Source organism: Drosophila miranda, chromosome XL (genome assembly GCF_003369915.1).
Source record: "Drosophila miranda strain MSH22 chromosome XL, D.miranda_PacBio2.1, whole genome shotgun sequence".
NCBI classification, from domain to species: Eukaryota; Metazoa; Arthropoda; class Insecta; order Diptera; family Drosophilidae; genus Drosophila; species Drosophila miranda.
The window spans coordinates 13,654,985-13,666,573 of NC_046673.1; the positions used below are offsets into that span (position 1 = coordinate 13,654,985).

At 42.7% G+C, this 11,589-nt stretch overlaps 1 protein-coding gene across 2 annotated transcripts; it reads right to left on the reverse strand.

The window, feature by feature from the left end:
* Positions 1-2,234: 2,234 nt before the first annotated feature.
* Positions 2,235-2,804, reverse strand: LOC108151716. 2 transcript variants are annotated; one of them, XM_017280492.2, is made up of 2 exons: positions 2,659-2,804; positions 2,235-2,610 (listed from the first exon to the last, which is right to left on the reverse strand). In XM_017280492.2, the coding sequence occupies exons 1-2, from the start codon at positions 2,695-2,697 to the stop codon at positions 2,338-2,340; spliced, it is 312 nt and encodes a 103-aa protein (XP_017135981.1). In that variant the 5' UTR covers positions 2,698-2,804; the 3' UTR covers positions 2,235-2,337. The 2 variants fall into 2 exon arrangements, with proteins under 2 accessions (XP_017135981.1, XP_017135989.1); XM_017280500.2 differs by having other exon boundaries at positions 2,235-2,607; positions 2,659-2,802.
* Between the last annotated feature and the right edge of the window lie 8,785 nt (positions 2,805-11,589).

Genomic DNA, 11,589 nt, shown 5'->3' on the forward strand with positions numbered 1-11,589 from the left:
TCGCTGGTCTATGCAAGAAACAACAAGAAGCATTCGTAATTATACGTACGTACAAATACTCACATGTGTATGTACATACATATATTCCGGTATGCTCCAAGAGGCCATTCATCCTGAAGCTTTATGTATGTTTGGGTTTTGTTCTGGCATTCATTCGTTTTGACACACAACACAAGAGGAGCAGCAGCAGCAGCAGCAGAAGAGCTATTATGGTGCCCCAACACCACCAACGACAACAAATACTTCAGTAATGCATGGACACGTACGGCTAATTAATGTGCTTTTGTTTGGGGTTACATTTGTCAGAGCAGCGCGCGAGCGATGTAATGTCCAAATGTCCGAGGAGCATGTGACACTTTAGCCACCGTTTTGCCATATCTTTACAGTTAAAAAATACATTTTCGAAAAAGCCATCAACAGCAATCGCCAAGTCAGCCATTTTTTAGGAATGGTCGATCACTGATAACTGTCGCCCACCTCTAAGTGCGAATATCTGCATATCGATTGGCATTTCATTTATTTAATTATATATTTCTGATAATAGCAAAGCACTTTTCGGTTAAAAGCAGGTTTTATTTTTGTGGAATATTTGACTGATAAGTGTCGTACAGCCATTAGTTCTACTCTGCGGCAATTGGCAGCGGCATTAAAGATCAGTTGGCAGTGCTCTTTGAGTGTAGCCACACCACCTGCTATGTATAAATATGCATGTCCACGCATAGCTGTGCTTTCTCTGCGCCAAAACCAAAAAAAAACAAATTTCGCCTAGAAAAGTGTATTTTTAGAGTATTGACGTATCGGCTATCAGGAGGATGCATGTAAGAAAGTGCTCCCCAGCGTGGGGGGGACTATGCTATTTTACGAGCTGTATTTCGTATGTCCTTTTTCTTTTTGCCATCTCCCTGTTATTACTCACAACTTGACACAGACATTTTCACAGGTCACCGCCACGCACACAATCACACATAGACACGCACACGCATACGAATACGCACATAAACACATTTGTCCAAGGGAGCGCGACAATTGCCTGAACGGCGCGGCCGGCCTTGTGGGACATTTTGCATGGAGGAGAGGATGCGATGCGATGCGATGGTCCGGCATTGGAGGAGGAAACCTAATGAGCGCGCACCGCCCACGCAATGAAATGGGCCAGAGACACACACACACACACACATACTAGGCAATTTTGGGCTGCTGTCCCGGATCTCGGGGTAAGCAAAAACAATAACAATGATGCACGCGATACTTAACAAACTTTTGCGCCGGGCGGACTCCCATAATTAGAATCATTGAAATAGCCATTCAACGTTCATTTGCCCAGGCCCGGACCCGTGCCAGAACTGTCCCAGCAGTGGCTTGGGGTCAGGTATCCGTTGTGGGATGGCTGCCTGGCACGACATGTACATACATATGTAAGGATGTGTGTGTGTGTGTGGGCATGCCTGCCCCATGATTCAGTGCTCCGCGTGGGTGAGTGAGTGCTCCCGGTCCGATCCGATCCGGTCCGGTCCGGTCCGGGTGGGTGTGTTCGGAGGTGTTGTGGCAAATGAGAAAACAATGCCCGAATAACGACTCTCCGATGTGCATTAAAAGATTTATTTCTTTGCGAATAAATGAAGTTTTTCTTTATGGCCAACAGTCACTAGCCTTTTCCACATCGTTGCCGCTTCCTGGACGCACAGGCCCGTGGCCGCGCAGCCACACCTTGTCCGCGACGAGACAGAACGATGGAGTGTAGGCGTACATTGATGGGGACATAAAGTCCCGGACACAGCTATTCCTTCTCCGCCTCCCGTGTAATCGCTGAGTAGTTAAATGCGCTCTAGTTATACGTACTTACAAGCAATGTGGGATGTCTGAGAGGACTAGCCGTAACATTAATGCCTTCTGCCCCCTTCTGTCCCATCCACACGTCAACAAATCACCGCAAATTTATTTGTCTGAGGCTCGGAGCGAGTCCTGCCTGCCTGCCTGCCTGCACGTGCAGTAATTAGGAGTGGAAACAATGGTGGAAGAAGCAGCGGAATGCAGAAGAATCCTATACAAATTCCTGTGTCCCATTAGGGTGTCGACATCGCCGGAGCATCTAAATCTGGGCTATTCAACTGATAGAACAGGGACAGGAACAGGGAATAGAAATGCATATATTGCACCTAAACATCGAAATATTATACAGATGATTTGGGATTGCTGTAGGGCCTCATAGGTTTTGGATTCTGCTATGAGCCAAATTAATTGCTGATTTTCAAGCTTTAATATCAAAAATTGTTTTCCTAAAAGCTTATGAATTGAAATCCCAGAAAAATAAAATTTCTTTGCCTCATGCTGGACTTTTCACATATTATTCAAGTCTGTATCCAAATCCGCACTCAGGGCGGCCACTCTTGCCCTTTGACGATCAAGACTCTGACAGAACTGTTCCAACCTCCGTTCAAAATTCTCCATCTGAAGCAGCTGCAACTGTCTTCTGGTATTCTCCAGACCTTTCTCCAGAAGTGCGACATCAGCATTTAGCATGTAGCAGGTTAGCAGTGCGGTTTGTCGAATTGGTAGCTGGTGCGGCCTGATGGGTGTGCATTTCTTGTTGCCATGACCGCCGCTCTTCTGCTGAATTGTCATTGGATCAACAAAGTTCTTGCAAAACTTATCACTTACTGAATTGGATTGCATTTGGTCCTCCTTCTTCTGGTCCATTTTTGTATTAAAAAGTTTATTTTTTTCGAATTTTGTCTGTGTAATAGAACATTAAAAATTTTGATAGCTCTGTCTTTATCGAATATGATTTGTGAAATACACAAAGGCCTTGATGTTTTCTTCAGAGGTGATGTTGACCTGTTTTTAAGAAGCACGCGTCACCCATGGAATATAGTGTGGATTCCTTATTAGAACTGAATATACCTAAAATATATAAAAGTATATGTTTTCCAGATGAACCATTGGTAATTATTTGTTTAAGAAAAACCCCTAAGATACTTGAGGATCGACGGGCCATTGCGAATCAGCTATATCTTTTGGACATCGTAGTGGAATAACTTGATTGACTTTGTACGTATACGTGTTAGGAGTCTGCGAACTTGTGCACACTTTGCGTTATCCGATTAGTGGATTATATTTCGAAAGAACGATATCGAATGGTTCCTTCCGTCTATATAGATATAGTCATACGATATTAATGCAATTGTCGTATTTTATTTGGCGATTTTATAGGTTAATGATTTGTTCACTTAGGACCGATTTTTCGTTTGAAAATAATGCATTATAATCTCAACAATTCAAAAAAGGGTTCTTGTGAAAGCTTCATTCACCTGGAAACATCAAAAATGATCAAATATACATGTACTATTGGTATGCTTTGTGTCAAAAAATCCACCTAGTTGTTTCCCAAAAATGCCTCTGTTAAAAAGTAGATTATTTAATTATCTTTCAGAAAATAAGAGTTTGTTTTGTTTCGTGTACAAAATACAGTCCCTAGAAGGTTCATTATCAGGCAAGTCTGTATCTATATTTCTTGACTTTGGGACCATCAAAGGAATTCCGTTGGGGAATATGCCTAAGGCTTAACATAGAACTATGAGTAATTTGTTTGGAAGATGAAACAATGAACGAATTAAGAAATTATCTATGTATATGTATGCTGGCAGATACAAGATACTAGGTACTCAGCTAGAATATTTCTCATTAAGTGGAAAGAGGATACTCTGTCTGTCTCTGTCTCTGCAACAATACATATATGGCACACAAATACCATTTTGTGGATCTTTAAACTTAGAAGATGAAAAGGTACCTTCCGCTTTTGTTTTTATTTCATAGAGGAATGGAATGGGCATGGCGATGGCGATGTCTAGGGCATATATGCTTAGTAAAGTGTATAGTTGTATGTCATTATTGGCCATCGTTTAAGACAAGATAAAGGTTAAATCTTTGCTTGAGTTGCACAATGAGAATTCATGAGCTTCCCTGTTCAAGAAACGTCCAGACTGCTTATAGAGTTCATAGAATTGATTTACCTTCTGCAAATTAATCTTCTGCATTCCCTTAAGACTAGTATTATCAATTATCAATTTTCATCATTGTAGTGCTATGCAATCAGGAAAATCTTCCAAAGAGGTTGGATGGAGGCCTCCTTCTGGTTTCTTTTGCTTCGAAATATTATTGTGTTTGTAATTACAGGGCAGTCCCACAAGTCCCACAGAGTCCCATTTGGTCTTGGGTCATATCTACTTTCTTCTACGCGCTGCTCTGCTCTGCTCTGGAGGCTTGCGTGTACGCTGGATGGGGGGCGGGAATCGGTTGTGGGAGTGGGATGTTGGATGTGGAATGGGCGGGGGGGGGAGTGGCTGGCGGCGCGTGTGGCGAGCAAATGCAAAACCTATAAATCTTTATCCAGACCGCATTATTGATTGGCACTGGCCAGAACCGGCCACGGACACGCAAATGGACATATGTTGGCCAATATTACGAATATTCATGTAAGGCACAACGCAACGCACACACCATAATGTCAAATGTGCGGGGCGTGGACGCTGCCACACCACACCACACCACACAGAGCCGCACTATGCCACATTGTTCCACCCCACTCTGTAGGAAGCAGAACTTGTTCGACCACCAGTCCGTCCGAATAATAGGATAAATAAATAATTCAAATAAATAACGCTGAAATAAAATCAAATGCAATGACGAATTATGATGGTAAGACTGTGGCTGTGTGTGTGTGTGTGTGTATCTCGTTGTTTGGCCTGTGTCCCGAATGATTGGGGAGCTCGTAAATCACTGACAATAGGGCAGATCGCACCCCTCGGGCCTTGATTAGGGAAAGAAGGCGGAAAGGGAACGGACGAGGAGGACGCTCAAGTGTCAAGTGCCAAGGGCATTCCGAATAAACAATCTACAACGAAACAAAGCACAAGACTGTATGTGTATCTTGTATCTCTGTTTTGTCATAAATATTAAACGAACTTATCTCTTTCGTCTCTCTCTCTTGGCGAAAAATTTATCATTTGCGTCAAGTTTGTTAATTATTTATGTTGGCCATGCCTCATATTCCTCTATGCTCCTATGCAGCAACTGATTTATGTGCCAAAAGTACACACATCCCACAACCCCACCCACAGTCGCAGTCGCAGTCACAGCATAACCAGTACAGTACACACTCGATGGAGTGGACTAATTAAAGCGGTGGGGGTGGGATTGTATGTATATGCTTACATATATTTACAACAGGCACTTGTTAGAAAAACTTAATCTTCTATAAAGGCACATGCTTCGATTTTGAGGTGTTTTTTTTTTGCGATTTTTCAACACTTTTCTTGGTATAAAAGATTTCAAGGATAAAGGAAAAACTATTTTAATTATTTTCAGAATTTTACCACAAAATTTAGAGATCAAAATGTAAGGTCCAATGCTTCCATTAGTGAGAGTTTTATGGGTTTCTACATAAATATTTATAAAATAACCATAATTGGGCTACTTTTTTATATAACCTCCATTGGAACTACTCTAAAGCTTGTAACTACTTTCAAGCCTCTTCCCCTTTGGGACTGTTCCAATATCAGCTTTTATTCGAATTTTTTGGAATGTTTCCATAACGATTTTCCCAGCCGCACTTTCCATCCAGCCTGCGTACCTTTCTGTGGGTCAAACTTCGCTCAACATGATCCCTTTAGAGTCCTAGGTCAAAATTACACTATCCTTTACCATTTCTTATCATCTGATGTGTCGCTGTTGTCTTTTTTGCTCTATTGTCTATAAAAAAAGGCACTGCTCACTGTTTGAGAGTACTGTGGGTTATTTCGAGCGAGCACTGTCCTGTCTGTTGGTTCGTTGGTTGCTTGTGACATGTGACATTGCATGACAAGTGGCAGCATAATGAAGAAGTGGCAATTATTCAGGACATACTGATTTATTGTACGGCATTTTTCAAATCAAACCTCACTCCATGCCGTGCTCCGTTCCCTGTCATTCCCTATTCTAGTTTCACGCCATTCCCTACTCCATTCCATGTCGTTCCATGTGTGCCATAGTCAGATTCGATTCGGTGTTCGGTGTTCGGTGTACGGTATTCGGGCTCGATTTCGATTTCGGTGAAGTGCAATAAAGTCGAATTTAATTGCTCGTTTGAAATGAGCAAACTTAATGGACAATGACTCATTAACACTGACACGTCAAACAATAATGGCGTGTCTGGGATGTGGATGGGATGTTTGCCGAATGAGGAAAATGTGGAAAAGGGCAAGCGGAAAGGCGGAAATTGAAATAACGCTTCCTGCGAAAATGCGAGCGACGACGACGACGACGACGACGACGAATGCGACGCACCATGAAACACGTCCATGTCCATGACAAAAGCTCGCCTCCGCACATGGCCACATCAAAAGAATGGCAACACACACACACTACAATATACTGGAGGAGGAGCAGGGCCAGGAGCTGGAGCTGGAGCTGGAGCACAAAAAAAAAGCAATTAAGGACGTTGAAAGCAATCTTAAGCGCTGCTGACGGTGACAGTAACAACGCTCCGGCGAGGATGGGCCAGGAACCGGCAGCGAGTGCCGGCTGCCTTCCATGTGAACTCTGATGTCTGTGCGCGAGCGAAAGTGGAAGCCCTTAAGGATGTGACATGAAATGCTTATCAGCCCGACCCCACACACACACACACTTTTAACAGGGAAAATACACGCACCGCACCACACCCACCCACAGACGGGCCCACTCACGCCCAGGCCATCCAGCCACACACTCAAGACAGTACGCCTAGGAAATTAGTTTTCCCACAGATAAAACTAAGAGTCCGAGTACGAGTATGTGTGTGTCAATTAAGCAGAAAAGCAGGAAAATGGACAGCGCATCGAATGAGTTCGATCAAAATGTATCTGGCGTAGTGCTCTTTAAATGTTTCCCCCGCAGAGAGAATACGCCAAGTTTGTCTACAAAGTTATTGGGCAGCCATTGAATGGGACTGCGACTAATGAATAATGCCTGATTTCGCCTTCATTGCCTATGCCTACGGGCTTCCAAGCAAGCATCTGCTGCTGTCCATACAAATTAACCAGCGACCAGCGATGCGACCTATTGCGCATTTCAGCGCCGATATTTGGCACATTGACATACGGCCCGGGCCACGTTTAATTGCAATGCAATAAAAACCAAAAGCCCAATTATGTATTCCCAAGTATCTGACACACGATTTAATGGACACCAGAGAGATATGGAACTCTAAATCAAAGCTTAAGAACTTTTTCTGAATTCAATTATGTTCAAAAACAAACAAAAAACACTAGGACATGGCATCATAAACAATTTCCTGTGTCATGACCAAGCAATGTATATTGTTTTTGCTTTCTTGGGGCAAAGACTGTATATATTTTGTTGGATTCTTCAGACCGAAAAGTCCTCAAAGACTGTGTATATTCTAGCCTGAAATGCACAGTAAGCAAACGAGGTCTCATTAGGTATGGAACTCCTTCGAAAACTGTTTATCAAATGCTATCGAGAGTCATAATTAGTCCTTTGTGTATATATTCTATCGTTTATTGGAATTTTAATCCGTTCTATCAATTTATTTAATTTCAGAGCCCTCATATCTGTGGCTTTCATGGAATCAACTGACCAGAATGGTGTACTCTGGCCTTCTCTGCCAAGTTCTTCAACCTGCATCTACCTGAGGATTTATTCTACATTAACCTGAGACAAGCTTATCATTAACAGATTCCGATATGAACCATCAGTATGTGTATCTAAAAATCAATGAACATATGTACTCTATACTAAGACGTATTCTGAGTTGCATCTGTAACGATTGACGATTGAGGGGCTCGCTTCGAATACCTATTCCATAGGATGCCTATTGGCCGACCCTTTTAATACCAAGAAGTGCTATAATAATTCAAGTTAAAGCTTCAAGATATATGCACTTACAACTCCATCATATCCTTAGCCTGTCCTTATCTTCATTTAGCTGATACGGATTGCTTGGATTATAATCTGATTATAATCCGTCTTTATAAAAGATTTCATTCCCTGGGAATTCCAGAAGGGTTATGATACATTCCCCAAAAACTCAATTTGCTGACCGGAAGAGCGCTTAACTCTGTTTAGTCCTGACAAATGGGTCAGAGGTTAATTTTCAAAAACGCCTGAGCCGAAAGGCCCAGCCCAAGCCCCACTGGATCCACAGCAATCGTAATAAGCCAAAGGACAAGAAAATGTCCCCCCCCCCCCCCCCCCCCACCCGCGCCACAAAGGCATATCCGTCAGAAAAAAGAACAAAACACAAATTCTGGGGCGCCCATTCCCGCTGTCATTCCTCACTTTTGTTTTTCTTTTGAATTTTTCATAAAGGAAACAGAAGCGAATTTTGTGGACATTAAAATGCCACAAAACGTTTTATAGTAATTTTTCATCTTTTCGACGGTCGGCGGTCGAATGGTCCGCACTCCCCCGCAAAGATGGGGGTGAACAGGACACGGGGTTTGGCTTCGGTCTCGGTTTTGGTGGGTGTTGGTGGGAGATTGTGTGCGGGCTCTGTTCGAGCTGAGGAGGGTTCCGTTCCCCGGGCGGCGGAAAGCGGCGAAAAGCGCCGGAAAGCTGTCGACATTTATGTTGATCTCACGCAGCGAAATAACACGGCGCACGCATCCTATGCTGATAAATTTGTATCTTTGTATGACAAGTTAATAATGTGCCAGTCCAGGCGCCGTCGTCTGCGACATCCTTCTGCCAGAGAATGGACGGGACCGGCCCGGGGTTGCGCCATGTAGATTCCTTCATTCCTTTTGCATCCAGATCCGGACCCGCGGCATCAAATGAAAGTTGCTTTATTTTTTGCTGTTTTTGTTGTTTCTGTGCTTATTGAAATTTCGTAAGGCCTGCCAAGGCCGTAGGTAAAGTATTTCCGTGGACTTTTAACGGATTTATTGTGATTTTTGGGTCACGTGACTGTCGAGGAATTTGTTCAGCCTCTTTCCGCTTATAATTGCTTTTCATTTGATTCATTCCCCTCGATAGAGCAAACACAAAGCTGAGTGGGAGAAATATATAACTTTGATGTTTTTTTACATGGACTATTAATAGACTATTTATTTTTCTTAGTGAATATACTATATCCTATGTATATCCGTCGTGGATGATAGTAGCTCCCCTTGGAAGTTGGAAAACCCTACTTGCGGTCCTGTGAATTTAAACCCATAGATATGCACCGAGAGTGAAAATTTTAAACAGAAAGTGTCTTCTATCATATTTTAACATTATTTGTTTTATTCTTTATGTATATTCGGTTCGGCTGCATTGTAAAATATGCATCGAACTTAAGATAATAAGTGAATTAAGATTTAAGTGAATATTAATTCACAAATTATTATATAAGATAATATTTTAAAGAGTGTAGGGCTTGAACGGCCTTATAGGCTATGCTAAATTTCGTTAAGGGTGTTATTGAGGATATTCAGGCATCGGATTATTCATTTTATATTTCAAGAGTTGAGATCTAAATAGGATTGTAAGGGGTTTTAGAGATGTTCTTAGAATTTTCAGATGAGGTGCCTGGGTAATTTACCATTAAAATGAAGAGATTTTATCAAGATATATTTCGAACTTATAATAAATATAGTTCATATACCATATACCAATACCATATTCCTCTGAGTGTAGATATGCTACGATATTTAATGTTTTCCATGCAACTAAAACACTTCCACAATATGATTCAGAATATCTGGTAATGTATTCCCGCTTTCGCTGTCGTTTGTACACATTTATTGCATCTTTTTGTACATATCCAAGTGCTTAAAGAACGGACCAGAGCCTGACATTTGGTCAAGGGAAATATCGAGAGAGCAACAAATTATAAAGTAACGCATATTCGACAGTTTCGAACCGAAAAATTGTTTTTACATTCATATCTCGAAAGTTACGACACCCCTGGGAAGCCGGTGCTGGTCACTTAGCCACCAGGACTCTGCCTCCCCCCCAAACACTCCGGTCACATAAATAGCAAACAGCACCGTTCCCGTTTCCGTTCCCGTTCCGGACATCGTTGAGGGTCGGTTCTTCGGCATGGAATGCCACTTGCCGTTGAGTATAAATCTTGCATCGGAATCACAGGCCCAGACCAAGAGAGTGTTTAGTATGCGAAGCCACACGCGAATATTCCATATTACGATGGGGGGATACTCGGATTGGGGAAACTCTGAGCCAAGAAAACGGACGGAATGGACGGCACGGTATGGCACGGTATTGGGGCGGCAGAGAGGCAGGATGTAAAAAATTTAATGCTATTTTTAAGGGATTCTTTTCAATTTATTATAGTTTGTGGCCTGATCGATTTCACCTTATGAATTCTGCTATGGGAGTACGCATTTTAAATACATAAATAAAATTTCTAGAACTTGGAAAAGGGCTCTAGGATACTAAGGGATAATATGTGGCCTCGAAGATGCTTTCAGCTATGGGTTAATGGGGTTCTTGTGGTGCTCTGCTCTTGGTATCAGCTGTGGTTTCCACTAGCCACAAACCTGAACGGATAACAAGTAATTTTATAATTCTACATTCCTGAAAAACTCTGTAAGGTGTGAATTGAAATTATGGAATAATCAGATTAAAACTGGTGCTTCCAGGCCATAATGTTAAATAATCCAAGGGACCACAAGTCGTTTAATTGGCTTTTATTTAAGTCGAAACTTTGTTCCATTTCGTATCACTTATTCATGGCCCTCTGGAAGGCCAACTCTCTCCAGCGCCAGACCTAATCAAACGAACATCTTTGATGTTATCTGCCAACCTCTATGGGCTTTGATTCAATTGGCAAAACAATTTGGGCTATTCTAAGGGGAGAGGACAAGTCATTTGTAAATTGGGTTGGGTTATAAAATTTCATTTTTACCGCTTCATTGCCCTAATAGAAACAATTTATTGAATGCCGGAGCAGCTCCGAAACCTCCCCGAACTCTGGGCTCTGGGCTCTGGGCGGTGGGCTCTGTCTGATGCTGTGTGGCTTAAATAAATGTAAATTTGCATTGGCCAGAACCAGAACCAGTACCAGTAGCAGTAGCAGTTTCCTCATATTAACGGGGAACAGAATCCTATGATGCTCGGGGATACGATACCAATGGAGCAGAGCAGAGCAGGCACCACCCGGCCTGGCCGTTGTGTCCCTTCTAAACGTTCTATAATTTGCTTATGCGCTTCCTGCTGCTCGCTTTTATGTTTTGCCACATTTTCTGGCACCCAGAGCCGAGCCGAGGACCAGAAACTGGGCATAAAATACGCACCCCAATTGCTTCCTTCCAGTCACAAAACCGACGGAAGCCCCCGTGGTCGTGACCCCGTACCCTCAATGGTTCATATTTTGTCATAATTTATGTCGCTCTGGGTGTTGTTGCTGATGTTTTGGGTTGGCTTCTTCTGGTCTTGGTCCTGGTCCTGGTCCTGGCCCTCCTCTGCATCCGCTCCAGGCCAAGCAGCACCATCACCAGCACCGCAGCAGGCAAGACACCTTTTTTGGCAGTGGTTGATTTGCTTGCAAATTTATTAAAAATCTTCTGGTTGCTTCATTTTATTAGGGCATATCTGTCAGAAGATGCTGCGCGA

Coding starts and splice junctions, on each gene's coding strand:
- LOC108151716 (XM_017280492.2), bottom strand. CDS start 2,697: ATGGACCAGAAGAAGGAGGACCAAATGCAATCCAATTCA. Junction 2,611..2,658: donor ACCAAATGCAATCCAATTCA/GTAAGTGATAAG, acceptor ATGACAATTCAG/CAGAAGAGCGGCGGTCATGG.